Genomic DNA, 21,788 nt, shown 5'->3' with positions numbered 1-21,788 from the left:
CTCTACTTTGCAACCAAGGATGAAATGAGGATTGCCTGTAATGCTTATCAGGCACAGGAAGCCTAGATGAGTGCTGGCAACTTTCACCATCATTGCTTTTGGCCCACGTCTGTGCTTCCTGGTAAGGGTTCAGAATGCACAGGCCTTTTCAGTACAAGTGATGGGACAACTTGGGGAAACCTGTGTCACTGACAACAGTGTTGACCAAACTAGGTAAGAACGTATATTTTTCTTCATTTACACACGCATAACTCACGGGCTCTTACAGACGTCACTTAAATGCTCAGTTTATGAGAAGTAACACACAAAGTTCCCCAGCAACAGACAGGCAGATGGGGTGGAGGACAACACCAGGGCATCGTGCTGTGCGCGCCCTGGCGCTGCCACCAGTCAAGACTGCAGTCTCCAGGACAGCTTCCCTCAAAGTGTGCCTCCTGGTTGTCTCCGCACCTCCTGGGGAATTCGAACAGGCAGATTATTTTCTGTCACCTGACTAGACTCTTCCTAGGTAACTGCCACAGCGGCAACCCTCTGAGGTTGTTAATGCCAAAGGCCACCTTAGGAACAGACTACTGGCCTGCGGCAGGTTTAGGGGACAAGTCAGCACTGGTATAGGACCAGAAGAAAGGAGAGAAGGTGCAGGCACCCTTCCCTAAAGCGCAACCGGAGTTCCTTTGCCTGAGGTCTGCGAAGAAAGGAGATGGCAGCAGGGTAGAAAGGCCGGTCAAGTTGCCACAAGGGCAGTGCCAAATGTTACAGCTGGTCTGATTCGGTAGACTAAACAAGCAGGTCCTTATCAAGATCTGAGCAGAAGGGCAACTAGACCAAAGTCAGACCAAAGACAGACAGGCTACAACACAAAGCAGAGAGATCTGAACTCTGCAATTCACAGGTAAGTATTCTTCCTATCAAATCTCTTTCACATCCTAAGCATTACACTCTCGGAGTCAGTCGACCTGGAGCCATCCAGCCACGTGACCCATGGGAGGAGAGGAGCTGGTGTGTTCCACATTCATGTAGTATACTCACTCCTGAACACAGCTTGAAACTTGGCAACGTAAACAAAACTTACCAACAGGTAAACAATGCCTATACTAAAGCCACAGCGTTCGCCATGGCCTGTTGATCTGGTTAGTTTTTTTTGTGAGCTATTTATGAGCTATTATGAGCTAGTTATCCATGGAGGGGAAATTCAATCACAGAAATAACCTCCATCATACTAACCAACAGGAAAGTAGGCTGAGCAAGCCATGGGGAGCAAGGCAGTATGCAGTCCTCTACAGTATGATCTCTGCTTCAGTTCCTGCCTCCACGTTCCTGCCTTGGCATCCCCTGTTAATGGTCTGTAATATATAAGCCAAATATGCCCTTGTTCACACCAACATAAAGACTTATATACCCCTCAAATACAAAACGTATTTTGAGGGGGCAGTACAGCCAAAGGCCCTGGGAATAACATACAACTTAATTTTTTGAGCTCTATTCCTTCATCATTTCTGACTTACATTGGATAACTTCTTCAACCGTTGCACTTCCTAATTATAAATTCCTTAGCCCATGAAAAAAAATTCACAGTGCACCCAAATCCTGGCTAAGCACAGCCATTCTGTAAGTCTAAAGATATTTATAGTTCAAGGGAAACTACAGACATGGGCTAGTTAATTTTTTAATAACTAGGTACAAAGTCCAGATTTCCTAAAGTGCTATGTTTAAACACAATGAGGAAAAACCAGAAGTGTCATTGATTTTCCAGATAATCCAATGTTTCCATCAGCCATGTAAGATGTTTCCTAGCCCCCTACAGGAGAGCAGGGGAATGGGGGAAGAGCAGTGATTTAGTGGTTTAGGGGAAGCAGACCAGTTTAAATGCTGCTGAGAGCTGGGTCACCTTGGCCTCTTATTCTCTGTGAACATCAGTTAAACACATTAATTAGGTCGGTTAATGTTAAGGAAAGCAGAAAAATGTACCTGGCACACAGAGGACACTTTAAAAAAATAGAACATTATTATATTTTAATTTTTTTTCTATATTCACATCAAAAATACCATATCATTCTTATTAAAACTAAGGTTTAAAATTCTCCAATGTCACTTTCATACTACAAAAAAAAAAAAAAAAAAAAAAAAAAGGGAAGCAGGAGTCACTGGACCAGGGGAGAAGCTACTGGTACCCAGGAAGAAAACTACAAATGCAAGAGTCATACTAACGCCAATTTAATCTTTCATGGATTGTCTCTGGAACACCTTAGGCCTACTAGTACCAGCTTTTTTCCTTACGAGTACTTGGAGGTCAGTTTCTGATGAAAAAGTAGATGGCTTTCCAACTGTGAGCAGTAACCAACACAATTCCATGTTTCTGTCACGGTTGAGACAACACTACACCCCTTTTCAGGAAGTCCTAAAGACATGTGATGTGTCTCAGTCCTCACAATCAACACTCAAAGCTGAGTCACTCAAATGTGCCTAATTGCTCCAACATCCCCAACAAGCTGACAACATACCTACAGGACACACAAAGCCCTGTGGTAAACATCACTTGACGTCGTGCAACATCTGCTGTCATCAGGACTGCTTGACAGCCAGCTCAGGGCACGCTGGCTTTCCCCAGCCATGGCCGCTCCAGCGTTTTGTACTAACCACCTCTCCAGGAACAGCCTTTGAAATGACAATACAGACACAGATTTCCCCAGAGACAGTGCGGCTTCTGGGGACTTCCTAGGTGCCCCTTGGTGGTGGGCCACCCTTCTGCAGAGGGCTGATGAGGGCCACTTCTGCCCTCCTCACAGAGGGAATATAGAGCAACTGACAATGTTTCCTCCCATCTATCTGATCAAGTACTTTCCTGGACTCCTGACTATTCTTAAAGCCAACAAACCAAACACCTTCATCAGCTGTGTAGACAGCATTATTTTAAAGGTATAATAATTATCCAGATATAGTGGCATACGCCTCTGATCTCAGTACTCGGGAGGCAGAGGTAGGTGGATCTCTGTGAGTTCAAGGTCAGCCTGATCTACATAGTGAGTTCAGACCAGTGAGGAGTACACAGGAAGACCCTCTGTGAAAAACAAAAAATGCTTTTACGTTGGAAAAGGGTTAATAGTCTGTCAAAAATGGATCACTCCAAGATGATCGAATATAATTTTAAGGGGAAAAAAATGCCAATATACATAAGTATTGTAAAATTTCAAGCCCTAAGTTCCAGTAATTCTACTTTTAGGAAACTGTCTCATGAAATACTTGAAAGAATAAAAGAAAAAAACCCATATGAACAAGAATTTTAGAACAGCAATATTTGCTAACAGTGAAGAAATTAAAGACATGTAGCTGTCCTTCAATAAGGAACAAACAAGTACACTGAGATACCAGACCATTCATAACTGCACAGCTCCAAACATGCAAAACGCACGTGCACACACTGATGTGGGTCAAGATCACTCTGTAGCACATGTGTGTGGTTCAATGCTTGCAGGAGAACAAAAGACAAATGAAAAACGAAAGTCCATGTGTCCCTAACACACATTTCTGATGTACCAAATGTGTCCACAGCTTCCTGGTGAACCACTAACCAGGGTGGGTCTGGGAAGAGAAAAGGACACTTGACACTCATTTTCCATGCTTCTGTGATGGATTTGGGGGCCTGAACCTCTAAAACAAAGAGCCAAGCTTCCAATGTGCTCCTACCTTCACTCAGCTGTTCCAACGACCCCCGGGACAGAAGACTTGAGAAAGATTCTACAACTGTGCACTTCTTCCTGTATCTGCATTGAGGAAGGCCAGGGGAAAGAGAACAGAGAGGAGGAGATGCCATCAGACAAAGCTCATTGTCACTGACCATCATTTCAGTCACAGCTACAAGTCACCACACTGGGCCTCCAAGCCCCCTGCAGGGCCAGGCCCTCCTCCCCATGCTGCACACACAGTGCCTAGCCCTGCACTGCCAACCATGGGCACTCCACCTAACCAGCATGGTGGAGAGGAGCCCACAAACACGCCGGGCAAAAACCTGGCAGAAACCTCCCTTCCTTTTTTCTGGATAAAAGCAGAATTTCTGTGGTAAGTGTCTCTACAGGGGAAAGATGAACTAAAGGTGCACTGTGAAGAAAATGCTCTTCATTTGAGAATTCACAGCATAATTATACGAAGATTCATTTTATCCACATTAAAATTCACCATACAAATAACAGCCTTCACTAAGGGCTTCTACAGGGAGAACAAAGCTTAAAACTGACACTCATTTTGATCAACCAAGAGTGTTCAATGGCACCCTTAGGCAAATACCCCCCGCCCGAATGTGTGGTTTCTTCCACATAGAAGAAGCACACTCCCTGCTTGACCTGACAATTCTTAACTGACCTCCCTCAAAAGAACTACAAAGATGCACTCTGCTAACCCTTCTAAGGCCTCCCTCAGACTTTCACCATGGCTCACACCCCATGTATCCAGTAGAGGGTACAGGTGCTGAATGGGAGTCATATTACAACTCCCATATTACAACTTGGTGAATTCCACCGCAGAGAACTGAACTGGCCAAGAAACTCTGAAGCTGAAGTCCTGTCCCGCAGCTCTGCACAGCTTCCAACACTGACACCATAGCTCAGCAGACTGCATTCATTTGGCACTACTGCAGGAAACTTAGAGATGAACTACTCAGTCGTACTTTTGGCACGTTTGCAAAGCGTCCTTCATGGCAGAAATGCCATTCTGGATGTCCTGTTGTTCAAAGGTCATGACGGCCTGCAACACCACGATGGTACTGTAGCCCAAGGCATGGTACATGCTCTCCTTGGCCCTGGAAAGAACACAGCCAGTGAGTACATCTGAGGGCGATGAAAGAAAAAGACAGAAACAACATCCCAGGTGTTTTCTGATACCAGCAATACCAAGTTCTCACTGTGCCTGTCTCAACTTCTGCTCCGTAGTTACTGAAACGACACAAGCTCTGAAAGGCCTGTTTTAAAAACTAAATTTATACCCACACAGCAGAAAAAAGTGCTGCGGACAATGTGCCTTTCCCTGATTCAGCACAAGGGGGCAGCCTGTGGACTTGTTTCCAAGAAGAAGTTTGAAAGCAAACCAGTATTTTTTCCTGTTGAATAGGGGACACTGTACCACCTTAAAATCTGAAATGAGTGAGGCTTGGAGGCACACAACTCTGATTCTAGCATCCTGAGAAGTAGAGAAAAGGAGTTCAGGAATTCCAGGCCTGTGAGTCTGGAATTCTGTGAGTCTGAGGCCAGTCTGAGCTACATGAACCCTATTTAAAAAATAAAAATAAAAAATAACATAACAAAAAGAAAGAAAGAAAAAAGAAAGACAAAAGAGAGACAGAGACTCTGGAGTTTTTGTGCGATGCAGAGAAAAGTTGCTTTAAAACTCTTCTTTCCTCTCCAGCTCAAGGCCAAGCAGAAACAGGATTTTTACAATAAATTAGGTCCTGAGCACAGAGACCTGACTAAAGTAACCCTTAGGATCTATTATCAGAGAACCCTGATTAAAGCTCAGTTATCAAGCTTTCAGTTATCTGATAGCTACAGTTATCAAGCTTTCTATAACTGCCCGAGGCTGCTAGCTCTTTGTAAAGCTTATGCTGACTATGTTTAAAATATGAATGTTTTAATTTAAGTGCTGTGGCTCAACATCCTGTGGCTATACAGAACACATCCAACATCATTCCTTTCATTCACCTTGGACAGAGTCTAAAGAGCCTTTGTCCTGAATGAGGGGACTGCGCAAACCTCACACTAAAGTGGGGTGACAAGGGGATTTTAACAGTGACTATGTATAAAGTTCAGAGACTATGAAACCAATAATTTATTTGTATCCTATTTTATGAGCATTGGTAGAGATGAAAAAGGAGATCTGTTTTTAAAAAGGAATAAAGAACGCAGGTAGAGATGCTGAGTCAGAAGGCAAGAGCACTGAAGAGTGACAAAGTCAGGCAGACAGAGGTGACAGATGAAGTCAGAGGGACATTACTGGACACATGACATGAGGAATTGGATTCCCCAACTTCGATGTCAAATTTTCCTCTAGTAACAGAGTCTGGAGATCACTGCAAGATCAGTTCTGCAAAGCCTGCCATGTGCAGAGCTGAGGCCATTGAGCAGGCCCTATGGGCAAGGGTGCTGCCAAGCCTGAAAACTCAGTGCCGGTAACTTCTGTGACAGAAGTAGGGCGCCCTGACCCATATTCTTATCATCTTAAGTTTGACTTTTGGCACTGGTATTAGGCTTCTCTAGTTATTCCCCAGCTCGTTTCAAAGGGAATTAATTCAGTGATGTTTGGAGAGAGTGCTCACGAGAAGACTTCACTTAAGAAAACAAACATGACAGCTCCCAAACCACAGATACTACATCTGAGCAAGTGTTGAGACTAAAACAAAGCATCAGAAATTTTCTATTGATTAAATCTGAAAAGACATCTCTTGAAAGCTGATTGATGAGATGGGGGCCTCAATCAAATTAACTTATAAATACTGAGGCAGATACAGACATATTAACATACAAACATGATATCAGAGAAACACATGAAAATATCTTATCTGATGAGAAATAAAGTTAATTACCAGGGACGAAGCAACTCTAAGGCATCTTTAAATTTGTTGCTTAGAAATAGGTTCAGTGCCTCTGCGCACTCTTCCAGGCCACTCTTGAGATCCACCTTGGCTGATGAACTGAAGGAAAAAAGAAAAACACATAGAATTTTTGTACATTTTATTACTAGGGCCTTGTCCCAAAGAGTAAGGGGAGGGGACGATGGAGACCAATTGAAATTCCGCCTTTGAGAAACTGTCACTTCTCAAAGGAGCTTCCCCCACCCTCCGGAATGCCAATGCTCTGAGTCTGTAGGAAACAGGTGGGCAGGAAAAAAAGGCACACACCTATGCTGCTCAGACAGGTGCACGGCAAGGACGAACAGTGAGTGCCCAAAAACTCTCATTAAGATTGAAAAGCAGATAAACCTACGCAGAGGAGAGAGGAAGGTAGAGCCATAGAGACAACAAATGATTTTATTCATCTAAGGTTTGCTCTTTGAAACAGGGTTTCACACTATAGTCGAGGCTGGCTCGGAACTCAAGGCCGTTCTCCTGCCCTAGCCTCCTCCCAAGAGCTATAACTACAGGCATGAACCTCTGGACTCCATTTACAGATGGATCCTGTGGACTGTGGAGAGAGTGTCTACTCTAGCCCTCTGTCCTCTGCTTCATCTTCCTAAGTGATGCGTATACAAGGAGGGCACATAGTACTGCATTCTCTCTACAGTCAGGGGCACTTCAAAGACGGGTTCCTCCTTGTTCTTCAGAGGGAACAACAAAGAGGAAAGGACACCCCAGAGTGCAAGCTTTGACATGCTGATTACTAAAGGAGCTTCAGAACCCAGGTCTCTCTGACCTCCTCCCATTTCCTTTTTTACCTTCTTTCATTCTTTCTTTTTGAACTGTAGCCCTGGCCTAAAACTCACACTGTCACCCAGACCGCCCTAGACCTGGTGATGGTAATCCACCTGCCTTGGCTTCCTAAGTGCTTGGACTACAGGCGTGCACCATCACCCCTATGTTCTGGGGCATCATTTTCTAAGTCCCAACAACACCAACTCACTGTATAACAGAGCTGGGCCTCAACTTCCTTACCTGTAAAATGAGACCATGGCAATCTATTTCCTGGGGCTGTTGTAAGGAAGGGACTGACCTACAAACACTGCCCATAGTAGCCACTAACTTGATGATTTGGGAGGGAAGGGGTCACACACTCAGAGGCCTAATTCTGAGAAGCACTGTGATGGAAAGATGTTCCTGTTATACAGTGACTCAGGGGAATATCTAGGTTGAGGAGGAATTCTATGCTGCATGTACAGCAAGCAATAAAGAAGATGACAGAAATGACAAAAACTAGGCCACAGTCTGAGAGCATAGTGTAGGAGGAGGTAGATTCTATTCTAAGAACAAAGGGAAGTGCATTGTCTCAGAAATCCTGTCCCCAGCAGATGTGGTAGAGCACACCTTCAGTCCCAGCACTCGGGAAGGCAGAGGCAGGCAGACCTCTGTGAGTCTGAAACCAGCCTAATCTCATAGGCAGCTCCAGGCCAGCCAGGGCTACCCTGCCTTTGTTTATTTATTTATTTAAATTTTAATTAATTACACTGTATTCACTTTGTATCCCCCCTGTAGCTCCCTCCTGCCTTTACAAACAAACAAACAAACAAACAAAAGCAGGCTCCTTCCCTTCCCTGCCCCTCTGTGTTCCAGGCTCCTCTCACCTGCTCTGCATCCCACTCCCCCAGTTCCTATCAGGAAATGGGCTGTGACCAGGATGCTCTCCTTGCCAAACAGCTGCAATCTGATCCCTACACCTGTCCCAGCCCAGGTCAAACAAACAAAAAAGCCACAGCTCTTCAAAGTTGTTTGCCTGGAGCTGAACCTGGTTCCTCCCAGCAGACCAGCAGACGGCTGGTGCTGCTACCAAGTGCTCTAATGCTTCTGTCTTGGTCAGTAGTCATCCTGGAGACACTCATCCTTCTCAGTTTCCAAAGCCATCCCAGGAGTGGAGACGATTATCCCTTCAGACCTACACTCTAAAGCTCTCCCAAGAAGGCCTTCCTGATGACAAATGTTTTTGACTTGATGATGCTCAATCTTAAGCAGGCATTAGACATGCCTTTGAGGGCTTGTTAATGCAGAATGCTGGACCCCACACTCAAGAGCTTCTGACCTAGTAGGCCTGGGATTGTCTCAAGTGAAAGCCCAATTCTGCTTTAATCTGTCCTCTATACAACCCCCAGACTTCAACACTGTCTCCTCAAATTAAGAACCATAAAATGGCTGTCACATAAAGTTCAGCAAAGCCCAGGAAACACATTCCCACTAAGCCCGTCCAATTAGACAAGAAGGATGAGCAAGGCCTTAAAAGCAACCAGGCATCTCTCCAGAGGAATCCACACAGGATTTCCCTCAAGCCTGGCATGACAGAATGAAAAGAATCTTGAACCTGAAGTAAAAGTCAATGTTGACATTCTCCAGAGAGTGCCCTGAGTCCCTGGCCCATCTACACCCCGGTGCTTTCACAAACCACAACCTGTTTGAAAGAAACAGAGGCCGCAGTTGCCATGGGCATGCTTTGTGAGCGTCCCTGCTCCATGTCAATTAACAGCTGTGTATCTTGCAAAAGCTACGGGGGCTCAGCCCACACAGTCGCAACTCTGGACCTGCTGCAGCCCTTCCCATTTCTTGCTGTATACCTTCAATGAAGTGAAGATTCCTTCCTATTTCTAACTAAGTTATAACAAATATCTGGAATGATATAATGGTATCCCTTACATCCCAAGTCTTTTTTTTTTTTTTTTTTTCCTTTAACAATCACTTAATTTGCTTGACTGCAAATGCTGTGTGCCTTGTAGTGAATAAGGACCTAGGCTCTGGAGCCAGACGCTTTGGCTTCTTTCCTAACCTCACCCCAATCCTAAATACGACCATGACAAGACACTTTTCTTCCCCAGTACCCAGTTTTCCTAATCCACAGATACATCTAGTAAAAATGACCATATTAAATTGCTTGTTAACCAATGTGACAGGATTAGCTTAGTGTCTGTGCAGAATTCCTCGGATAATGCCAACTACTCATGCCACTCTTTCGTTACTATCGTTAACTGCTTTCAGTAATTCAGAGTCATTTGCTCATGGGTCCAGCCAGTGTGTAATACCAGACAAGTTAATGCCAGAGTGGAGACAGAATAAAATATAAACATGGAAGAGAAGAGGAACAAAAGTTCAGAAAATCTGAGGAGTTCCCCAGTGAAAACCTTGCTGGATTCACATACCACTAGCAGTAGAAACTCGTCATTTGGAACTTAGAGACTATGGTGCCTAGAGTGGAGCTGATGTGTGAGAATTTTGCCTTTGTGAAGATGTGAGAGTGTGAGCATATGGGAATGAAGGCTTACGTCCAGGGTGACAGAGAGAAAAGTGGACGTTGGAGTCTTCACCACGTGTAGCTAAAAAAGTTTCCACTTTTCCAGTTTCACGGGCTCCTTTGCTTCAAGGGCTATATCACAATTTCCCACACGACACCAACTCTGTCAGACTAAGGCCCTAAATAACCAGATCACAAACACCCAGCACCACTTCATTTCTCTGGGTATGTTTCTACCCTCGGTTATCTGGTTTTCTCTCCTAGATTCCTCAACCGTTACCCTAGCTATGGACAGTAAGACACTCTTTCCTTTCCTATGTTAACATCTGAAAGAGACAAGCACTTCCTCCTCCTACATTCCCTGGGGAGGGACCTTGTTGATCTGCTTTCTGCCCAGTTCCTCCCCAGGGTAGAATGAAGGCCCAGAGGCAGAAGGATCACAAGTTCAAATCCAGTGAGTAGATGATTGGTGACCCGAGAAGGCAAAGTGAGTGGGTGAGTGGGTGTGACTGGCACAGTCGCTGCAGCTGCTAGCACCACCCCGCCCTTCTCGAATCTGGAGATTAAAACCCAAGATTACATAATATTAGGCAAGTATTCTGCCACCCAGTTACATCCTCAGCTCTGTTCCAGCCTTTTCTTAAGAAAAAAAATAAGGCATGTGGAATTTATTCTCTCTGTGAGACAATGAACTACGTAAAGCAGGCTCTATCGCCCTCAAAGCCTTCAATTTTGAGCCTAAGATCACACATGGACCTGGCAAAAACAAAACAAACATAATCTCCAAAGCAGGTCTCCACATGACCAAGCCTACATGCTCTCACGCGGTCTTCGTGAATCAAAAAGCTAAGAGTTCGGTCTTCTTGGGTCTGAACCCTTCACTGATATTCAAGGGCCTCTATCCCCAAGGCTCTCAACCTGTGGGCCCCTTTGTGGTCAAGCAACCCTTTCACAGGGGTTGCCTAAGACCATCGGAAAGCCCAGATAGCTACATTTCGATTCATGACAGCAGCAAAAGTAAGTGATGAAGCAACGATGAACAGTATAGTATGCTCATTCTTCAGACCCCAGAGGAGAGCAGAGTTCCAGTGCAGAGCCACCGCTATGCTGCAGCATCTCATGGCGTATCTATTTTGAAGATCTGCGCACTGACAGGAGAGGCAGGATGGCTCAGGTTCCTGTAAATTAGATCTGCTTTACGGCCATCTCTTCCTCTCCTGGCTTATTTAAGTGTAAGGAGCAGTGAGCTGCTCTTTAATATTTCATTAGTGTGATGATGCTATTTTTGCAATGTCTAATATGTCACTAATAAAATTAACTTATTTTGAAATGGCTCTTTGACAAACACTGGGAACTACCTGGTTTAGCCTATGCGTGAAGATGCTAGATACTGATAAGTCAAGTGCCTTGGGTAAATGCCAATTGAGTTAGGAAGAAGCACGGAGAAGGAACAACTGGAATGGGGGAAGTGAATGGAGAAGAGGAGATGCATAGCAAGAGCCTGCCTTTGTTTCCCTGAGCTCAGAAAGCTTCCCCTCTTAAACTAGAAAGGGGCTTTCCCAGAGCATATGGGTGGGCTCTGTCACGGCACTGGTGAGCATTCTACCCTCCAATAGAAAGGAAGGTAAATGTCATATACACCACCTTCTAATCCAAAGCAGGTGCACACCTGTAATCCCAGCAATAAGAGAGCTGAGACAGGAGGACTGCTGAGAGCTCAAGGCCACTTTGGTCTCGACAGTGAGTTCAAGGCCAGTCTGGACAACATGGTGAGATGTGCTATCCAAGGTGACAAAGGCTGTAGAGACAGTTCAGTCAGTAAAGCTAGTGCCTTGCAAACTCGATCCCCAGAAACCATTGAAAAAGCAGGACGTTGGAACACACCTGTAATCCACATGGAAGATGGAAAGGGGTAGGTTCCTGAAAGTTCACGGACCAACTAGCCTACACAGTGGAACTCCAGGCCAGTGAGAGACCCTTCCTCAAACAAAAGCTAGAAAGGCTCTATGAGACAGACAGCTGAGGTTGTCCTGTGAGCACGTGCAACCCCTCCCCCAACAAGCATGCTATTAATTAATTAGATTATTAATTATTAAAAGGAAAGGAGGAGCTAGGTTGCACTCAATTGCTTAAGCAACCTATTCCTTCTTTTTTTAGAAATTACAATATAAGTAAATAATAAATAAATCTGTAATGAAATTTCATAACCACTTTCGAGTATGGTCCTGCAATACCCACTATAGCCACACTACTGTGCACTCTCTAGAACTTTAACAACCTGCAAAACTGAGCCCATGTTCTTGACCAGTAGTGGCTCTCTGCCCTGCATTCTTTACAAAGCAATGCAAATGAAGCCCCTATTCTCACAGCCCCCTCAACTCAACATTCTGCCACAACCAGTGACTAAGCCACTTAGGAGCCTCATCCTACTGAACAGTCTCTGGAATTCTACCTCCTCAGTAGGAAGGCCAAAATTTCCTTCATGGTGCTAGGATTCCCCCAAAGACACCCACAGACTTCTGAGAGGCTGATGCTTCACTGGCGTCAGCAGAGCACCTTGTGATGAAGACGGGGTGGGGGCACTGCTAGGGCTATGAAATCTGCAAGCATCAATGCTGTAACAAAAGTATCTCTGCATCACTTCCCACATTTGACCTCCATATATTCCTGGATGTGTATCTCCAACCTTTCCTCTTCCCATCTCAGACACAAGCACAAATCTCAATCACCTGTACTTAAAAGCAAACTAAACAGGGAAATAACTTATCCTCGCCTTTCTCTTTTCCTACCGTGGCTTCTCTGCTGGCCATGACATGGGGGCATGTGGAATGTCCCCAAAGACCCATGTGTTAAAGTGTTCGTCTCCAGAAGTGCTATCTGGGATGGTAAGCTCTCTAACAGGTGGGAGACCCTTGGGTGATGGACAGATGTTCTTAAAGGTGACTGTGGTGCCTGGCTCCCTCCTCCTCTCTTCTTCCCTGGCCATGATGTACTTGCAGCCTTGTCCTGCCACGCAGGCTACACTCCCTCCACAATGTGCGGCCTCACCACAGAGCCAGCAGCAGTGGGGCTGGCCCATCACAGGCGAGAAACGCCAAACTTGAGGTTGTGAGAGAAAATGAACCTTTCTAAGTTGACAGCCTCAGGTAGTTTTTATAGTAGCAAAAGTAGCACACCTCCCTCTCTCCTGCAAGAACTCCAAGGTTGGTATCTGTCACCATAGCCTGATTCCTCCCCCAACTTCCTCCATTCTCTTCAAAACTCGACCACAAAATACAAAGGACACTCTCCAGCCTGCATCCACCCACGCTCTTTAGAACACCTGCCTTACAGACCAGATTCCAGACCTCAACCACCACCCTCAAATCCTTGTCCATCTTTCGGCAAGCCTGCGGCTCTGGCTGAACACCCATTCCCTCTGCCATGCTTCCCTCTTCCCAAAGGTCCACCTCTTCTTTTGCATTCCACCTCTTCCTTCTTTTATCATGCTGTCTCCCAGAAACAGCATTTGTAGTCTGGGCCTCCAAGTTAAGATTCCTGGGCCACAACCTCAGTGAAGTTGTGACCTTTTTTTATTATTGCTTTCAATTATTTTTATTTTACTACAACTTTCAAACACAGCTTTATAAATGTTGATGTAGTAGTTACCTAGGAAACAGAATTAAAGGATAACTATGAGAAAGGAATATTTTTTGAAAAAATAAAGAAAGAAACGTCATATTTCCTTGAGCAGGAGCATTTAGAATTTTAAAAAGTAATGTGGAAAATAAAACTTTAAGATTCTTACAAGTTATTTCCAGCTTCATTTCCATCTCACAACCCCTTCCATATTATGACAGTTTCGCCAAATTCCTGAGTACAATGAACACGCTTGTAAATAACTAACTCCAATTAAAACCTAAAATGAAGACCCGATATGTAAATTTAAAAGCTCCACAAGCCAGTAGCTCAGAATATAAAGTACTTTCTCATGGGTATTAAGACACCTTTAACAAAATGCCTTAAAACTCATAAAAAAACAACTCAGGGCTAAGGAAATGGCTCAGTGGCTAGAGCACTCAGCTGAGTTCATCTCCCCCGAACTCACGTAACACCAGACACTGTAACTCATAATACCAGAATTGCTGTGCTGCTATAGAGGCCGGTAAATCCCTAGAAGCTTGTGGCCAGCTGGCCTGACGTAGGCAGCCCACAAAAGACATCCTGCTTCAAACAGAGTGGACGGTAAGAGCTGACACCTGAGCGTGTCTCTGACCGCCACACACATACCACAGCACACCCGCACCCACACTCATGCACACAAACATACACATACGTGCATACACACAAACATTCAGAATGATTGAAAAGGACAATAACTGGCAACTAAATGTGATGGTGTGAAGACATCTATTAAGAATGGAAAATATAATGATAAGTAAGCTTAAAAAGCTGACTACATAACAATGTAGCATGATCCCAATTAAACAATTTAGTAACTAAGAAGAATACAAGGTTCCGGTATTACATCTCACTCTCTTTATACTTTCTGTGGCTTTTGAGTTTCTAAAACTGATATATTTCTTAAAATGCATTTTTAAGCCAAGGACGTGAGAAGATATAAGAAAGAGAAATAATAGTAACACATTAGTTTTTAAAATCTCTTGTGGGTCAGGTATGGTTGCTGTAATTCCAGAACTTCATGTAGAAGGATTAGGAATTCAAGGTTATCTTCAGCTACATAGCTAATTCCAGGCTACAAATAAACAAACATACAAACAAGCAAAGCAAATAAGACGAAAGTTTTAAAGTTTAAAGATAAGCCAGTACAATGTAGCTGCTGCCAAACCTGAGGCTGTGAGTTCAGTTCCTGAGACCTACACAGTGAAAGGCGAGCACGAACTCCTGCAAGTTCTCCTCTGCCCTACACACGTGTGCTACGGCGCTCACTCTCACGCCATGCACATACACAAAATAATGCTAATGGCTTCTCAGGAGCAGAGGCTATGTCCCCAAAGTTGAATTTAGTTTTGCTGTTACTGTACCAGTGAATCCCCTGGCATGAACCTTCTTCTCTGACTTCTCTATTAATTGCCTGGGCCCACCCCCACCTCACTGGTGTACTACAGTCTCCTGAGAGTCCCCAAAGTCCCCACACGCCCTCTGACCTTCCCACAGCAGATGCTCCAAGCTGTCTGGATGCCCGTTTAGTGTCACCTGGTACAAAGGGGAAGCTGCTTGTTGCCATGTCCGAGGGAGATCTGTTGATTGAAAAACAGTGAGATTTTTAGTTCTTTGTTCTGTGAGAAAGAGCTGCACAGACATAAGAGCACAATACACATCCATCAATCGTTTTATATGGCTCACCTCTATTTCAATTTGAAAAGCAAGTAATATAATTCTATTTTGGGTTAAATATTTCTGAAATAAAACCACTGGGAGATTTACTGTTTTTCCTTATAATTTAACATACAAAAAAATATTAAATTAAGCCACAGCGGTGGTTCTCAACTTTCCTAATGCTGTAACTCTTTAATGTAGTTACTCACATTGTAATGACCCACAACCATAATTTGGTAGCTACTTCAAAACTGTTCTTTTGCTACCGTGATAAATCATAATGTAAATATCTGCTATTCAACCCCCTCACAGAGGTTGAGACCCACAGGTTAAGAACTGCTGGCCCACAGCCTTCTATCTTCTGCCCCTTCCCGACCCCCATCCCTTGAGAAAGAGGGCAGGACAGGCAGGGTCTGGCTACGTGGTCCTACAGGCCTGGAACTCACTATATAGATCACGATGGTCTCAAATGTCCAGAGATCCTCCTGACTCTGTGTACCAAATGCTGGGATCAAGAATGTGTCATTGTGCTTGACCAAGGCCATTATATGTATAGTCTTCCAGATATTTCTGTTTCTGTTTTTAGCTAGGGTCTGTCTCTATAGCTAAAGTCAGGTCAGCCTCAGACTCACAGCATCTTCTTGCTTCAGCCTCCCAAGTCTGAGATTAAAAATATAAGACACCAAGCATGGCTCGGATTTTCCCCCCAAGTAAAGCTATACTTGTTTTTATTAGAATATTATTAAATTAGTTATTATATTTGTAAGAGGAAGCTCAGCATGGCTCAGGTTTTCCCCAAGTAAAGCTATATTTATTTTTATTAGAATATTATTAAAATAGTTATTACATTTGTAAGATGAAGCTCTGAGGCAACAGCTATCCATCTTCTTAGGATTCTGGGTTTGTTTTTGTTTTAATGCGTATGAGTGTTTTGCCTTCATGTATGTCTGTGTACCATGTGTGAGAGCCTAGAGACCCAGAAAGTCAAAAGTGGGTGTTATATCCCTTGAGTATAGAGTTGCAGATGGTTAGGAGTTGCTATATGGATGTTGGGAATCCAACTCAGGTCCTCTGAAAGGGCAGCCAGTGCTCTTAACCAGTAAGCTCTCTCTCCAGCCCAAAGTTTGTTTGTTTGTTGTTTTTAAAGACAAAGGTTTTCTTTACAGCCAGACTGGCTATAAACACAACCCTTTCCTCAGCCTTGTGAGTGCCAGGGTTGGAGGTGTATTTTCCCATGCCAGCCCTGAATTCCAGCTCCTCAATAGAATTGAAATTTCCTCCCTCTTATATCCTAAGTGTTGGCTTAGGTGAGCAGCCAACAAACATTTGGCTGAGTCTGATAACAAACATTTAAGTTACATCCTTCCCACCCTTTATCTTTTTATGCACACGAAGGTCCCAGAATTGTTTTAAGTTTTACATTAATATAACAACATCATACCACAAACTACAGTTTTAACCAACAGTATTTGCTCAGGAGCATTTGTTTTTCTAGGATAGGATCTGTGTGTTCTGTAACAAACGTCAGTTGCACATATCAATAGTGAGATATGCATGCCTGCCACCTCTCTTTTGTGTGGGCTGCTCTGGGGCTCTGGTCATAACATGCTGACAAGGGCCATGTCATCTTGTTTGTTCTTACGGCCAGCAGGCACAGTTCTACCTACAGCTCCTTGGCCTCTCTCTTCCAGCTTTCCCTCTAGGGCTTCTTCTACTGCTCTCTAGAACAGTTTCTTGGCAGAGGAATCAGGATATGCTGCCTTCTCAGAAGGAGGCTGATGATGGAACAGCAGGGCTCTCTGGAGAACCAGGCAAGAAACTGGGCTGTGGTGCAGAATCCTGCCTCCCTCAGGACCTGGGTGGCCTCCGCACATCCTTTTCAGCATGACACTTCCCAACCAAAGCTCTCATCAAACAAGCATGAAGAACCTATTTTCTCCCTCTTTTTATGTTAAAAATGTTTCAAATGCAAGAAGAAGAAGAAGAAGAAGAAGAAGAAGAATAGCAAAGAACGCATACATTATATCTGGAATACGGTTTTGGGAACAGTGTGAACTACATTTAACTCCCATCCCCAAGTCCTCCAAAGACAGGCAATCAATAACTCATCCTCCAGCCATTTGTTAGCTCGGAAATGAGACAAAAAGAAGACTGAAGTCCTCTCAAGATCCTAAAGCACTGGCAGGCACACAGGAATATTCACCCTCTGGAGATCTGCTTGCCTTTGCTTGGCTGACCAGTTACTACTAAGATTATATTCCAGAAAATGTGACACTGGGGCTGGAGAAATGGGCCAGAAGTTATTCTGCTGCTCTTCTTAGAGAAGACCCAGGTTCGATTCTTAGCACCCAAATGATGGCTCACAGCCACCACAGCTCCAGTTCCCAGGGTACCAAATGTCCCCACTTGATCCCCAGAGGACACCAGGCTCACACATACACACAGGCAAAAATTCATACACGTAAAGTAAATAAATCTTTTTTTAAACTTGACATTAGTTTGAAGCTATTTTACTACAATAAATACACAAATGTATGAAAACGTTATGTTTTATCACATAGCCAGTGATAAACAAATAAACCAGTTTTGTGTTTAAAAAATGATATCTCAACATTTTGTCTTCAGTCTCCCAAGTGCTTTGGGAAGCATTTTATACCTCGATGACCTCCCTTGTTGACCACCATGCCGGCAGCATGGGTTATGTTGCAGTTATCATCTGTTGACAGTGCTGCACTATGCGGCAACCCCTAACGGAGAGCAAGTGCCCATGTGTTCAGGCTGGTTCTGAACACACCTTTATTGTCCGTATCCAGTGCACCTGCACTTCACACGCTTACCATTACCTCAGCTTTCTGAGAAGTGGAGAGAGATAGAAATAAGTCATCTGCTTCTCTAACTGGTATTTGAGGATCTTTTTATTATATTGTCATTCTCATTTATGTGATTTTGACAGTTATAAATTTTGTCAAAATTTTGATTTTGATAATTATAAAGTTTCACAAAAAGTCTTGCTGGAATTTTTTTAATTCAGGTTTCATTATATTATTATGGAAATCTGCCCCAAAAATTTTGTTATAATATTGCATTTTTCTTTTTTTAATTTTTTTTTTTATACTAATTACAGTTTATTTACTTTGTATCCCAGCTGTAGCCCTCTCCCTCGTTCCCTCTCAATCTCACCCTCCTTCCTGCCCCTCTCTAAGTCCACTGATAGGGGAGGTCCTCCTCCCCTTCCATCTGACCTTAGCTTATCAGGTCTCTTCAGGACTGGCTGCAATGTCCTCCTCTGTGGCCTGTCAAGACTGCTCCCTACTCGGAGGTGGGGAGGTCAAAGAGCCAGCCACTGAGTTCATGTCAGAGACAGTCCTTGTTCCCCTTACTAGAGAACACAATATTGCATTTTTATGTCTACATACATTGGTAAGTTCCAGTCTGCTTTGCCCTCTCCAAAGTCCACTGTGATTAAAGACCTGCTTCCAAGTAGCAAATGGTGAACCCTTGGGAGGTCCTTAGATCACTGAAGGTGTCAGGTGGTTCACCTGCGACCTTTGGGTTTCTCGTGATAACGTCATAAAAGGAGCAAGCCTGGTGTGCCCACCCCCTTTCTCTACCACTGTTCAGGATATGGTCATGTTCCTACTGCCACCGTGAAACACTGTCCACGTGCCAGCCTCACCACAGACTGGGGCTAATGGGACTTCCTGATCTAGGACCTTGAACTAAGTAACCTTTTATCTGTATGAATTAGCTACCTCAGGTGTCTTGTTGAAGTAATGTAAAGCTGACTAATACAGAGACTATTCAGTCTTTGCTTGTTTCCGTCAATAAAGGTTAGCAGTATATAAACATGGTGCTGATATCCACGTACTGTAAAAGAACAACACTAAAACTTCATGCTGCTCCATTTTAAAATCTACCACCACAACTAGCACAGCTTTTAAACTTTACCTGAATGCTTCCTTTTATCTTACATACTACTATACTCAGGTTAGAAAGTGTGTTTTCAAATAGTGAAAAAAAACACTCTTATTTCACTGACAGTGACTAAGGGTCACAGATTATATTTCGACTAAAGGTGTGTAAGAAAAATGTGCCTTTATTTTGCATTGTTTTGGACACTCTTCTTTTTTAAATGTTTTAAACAGATTTTTTGGAGGTATCCAACTATCACCACAATCTAACTCACAACATCCCATCACGCAAGGGCAACCTGTTCACCATCACTCATGTCCTGTATCACCTCAAATTCTAAGCAAACACTAATCTTTCTGCATCTGCATTTGATTTTTCTGCATGAGTATCAACTACCATACGTGTTGTTTAGATGACAGGCTTTTTTCACTTTCCGTGTTCCAAGATTCACTCATGCTGTATGGAACGGCTAACAATACTTCATCATGTCCAATACTAAGTAACATGATACTGTAGAGATACGCCGGATTTGGTTTTCATTTCATTTGTTCATACTGCATGGACTTTAATTTTACTTTTTTGTGCATCATGGAGACTGCTGTTATTAATATTCATGTACAAGATTTATGTGAATATAATAGACTAGGTCATGTGATAATTCCACATTTGATACTGAAGAATTGCCACTAATTGTTTTCCAAAGTGGTTATATGATTTTATTATATAACCAATAAAATATGACAGCTTAAGCCTGGTGGTAGTGGTGCACACTTTTAAGGCCAACACTCAGGAGGCAGAGGCAGGTGGATTGCTCAGCTCAAGGCCAGCCTGGTCTACAGAGCAAGTTCCAGGACAGCCAGGGCTATACAGAGAAACCCTGTCTCCAGGGAGGAAAAAGATTCAATTTCTCTACAATTTAGCTAATGGTAGTCATTTTGGTTAAGTGTGGTAACTGTTTGTGCGTTGGGGTTTTGTGTAATGTAAGTAGACACTGGGGTACTTGGGTTCAAAACACAAACCTTCATGCTTACCCAGCAGACACTTTAATTGTGCCAAGCCCTTGCACTGTGGTTTTGACTTGCATTTGCCTAACGGCTGATGACATTAAGAATCTTTTAAGGCACTTGGTTGGCCATTTGGGGTATCTTCTTTGAGAACTCTCTAGATTCTTTTCCTATTTCTAATTGAGTTATCTTTTTATTATTGATTTTTAGTACCACTCTAATTTTCAAATACTACAAAGAACTATTTTCAAAGAAATTCACAGCTATATTTTTATGCTTTTTCTCTTAAATAAAAATTTGCAGGACCAATTTAAATTTAACTTGCCCCCCTCCAAATCCAAAACAATAGGCTACATTCCTGGGGGGAAATAAAAGAAAGAAAAGCTAGACCATTTTAAAAAGAAAACAATAACATTTCAAAAATTAATAAAACATATTTAGCATTCTTTGAGCTTTTTTATCAGTGTTCAAGCCTCTCCCCAGCAGAGGCCACCTGATAGACTGTAGGAGGCAGCAATACATGCTGCGTCCTGAGCCTACAACGTCCTCCAGAGACATAGTATAGAGGACTCTGACACACACACACACTTGCCTGGAAATCCATTACTTCCTATTGCTGACCATAGAACAGTTAAAACTGCTCACAAGCCAAGGTCGACCCAACAGTGGGCTCTTCAAATAGCCAAGCTCATGGCCAGTGATGAATGAAAGAGGCCAGTGCTGGTAATGAGAATGAGAAAGTAAGAGCAAAGCCAGACTTAGTAGCACAGACCTGTAATCCTGGTGCTTGGGATCAGGGGTTCAGATAGCCTCAGCTACATAGTTAATTCAATGCCAGCTTGGGCCACATGACACTCTATCTCAAAATCTCAAAGAGGGCTCAGGGGGTAAAGGCACGTGCCAGCAGGCCTACTGACCTGGATTCCATCCCAGAAACTACGCAGTGAAAGGAGAAACTGGACTTCCGGAAGCCCCTCAGACTTCCACACATGCCATGGCAGGTGTGGTGCACATGCGCACACGCACACAAATAAGTAATGTTTTTAATCAAAAAAACGGGCTGGAGAGGCAGCTCAGTGCTTCAGGACACTTGCTGCTTTTCCAGGAACCCAAGCTCCGTTCTCAGAATCCACACCTGCCCCTAACTCCAGCTCCAGGGATCCGACACCCTCTCCCAGCACCTGCACACACATGGCTAAGCTTGTACCACAGACACAGAATATACACAAACTCTTCTCACTTAAACCAGAAGCAAATACACACAGCTGGGCAGGCGGGGGGAGGAAAGGGAACCCATAACTCAGTATGTCAATCAGCAGTGCTTTCATTACCTTCAACCTTCACATTTCACCTGGCCTAGCACCACTGCTATCAGAATCAGAAAAGCATCATTCCAACTTTTTCCCCTCCTTCTCACCCTGACTCTTTATAAGAAAGTAATATTGATAAAGCCACAGGATGACAAGAACATAATTAATATACCCTGAAATAAGAAAATATTAGATATGACAGTAATGTATTGATAACCAAGATATCCTTCCTCTACGACTTAATTCAAAATCTCCTTAACCAAAACTAAAAAATCTTAATGTTATCTCTGGGACATAGCTAGGCTTCATTCTGTCTCGTCTTTTCCAAATTTTCA

The 21,788-nt window shown here is 43.5% G+C and overlaps 1 protein-coding gene across 3 annotated transcripts in view; it reads right to left on the bottom strand.

Moving 5' to 3' along the window:
• Ttc39b (tetratricopeptide repeat domain 39B) overlaps nt 1-21,788 on the bottom strand; it is a 100,494-nt gene that overhangs the window by 37,288 nt on the left and 41,418 nt on the right. For all 3 annotated transcript variants that reach the window (XM_055629744.1, XM_055629753.1, XM_055629761.1), the window contains 4 exons: nt 15,056-15,148; nt 6,569-6,676; nt 4,661-4,792; nt 3,685-3,761 (listed from right to left, as the gene is read on the bottom strand). In XM_055629744.1, coding sequence (XP_055485719.1) covers nt 3,685-3,761; nt 4,661-4,792; nt 6,569-6,676; nt 15,056-15,148 — 410 coding nt within the window. The remainder of the gene's footprint in view (nt 1-3,684; nt 3,762-4,660; nt 4,793-6,568; nt 6,677-15,055; nt 15,149-21,788) is intronic.

This window comes from Psammomys obesus, unplaced genomic scaffold, assembly GCF_907164565.1.
Source record: "Psammomys obesus unplaced genomic scaffold, mPsaObe1.curated_primary_1811, whole genome shotgun sequence".
Lineage (NCBI taxonomy): Eukaryota > Metazoa > Chordata > Mammalia > Rodentia > Muridae > Psammomys > Psammomys obesus.
This window is presented reverse-complemented; position numbering and strand designations above follow the sequence as displayed.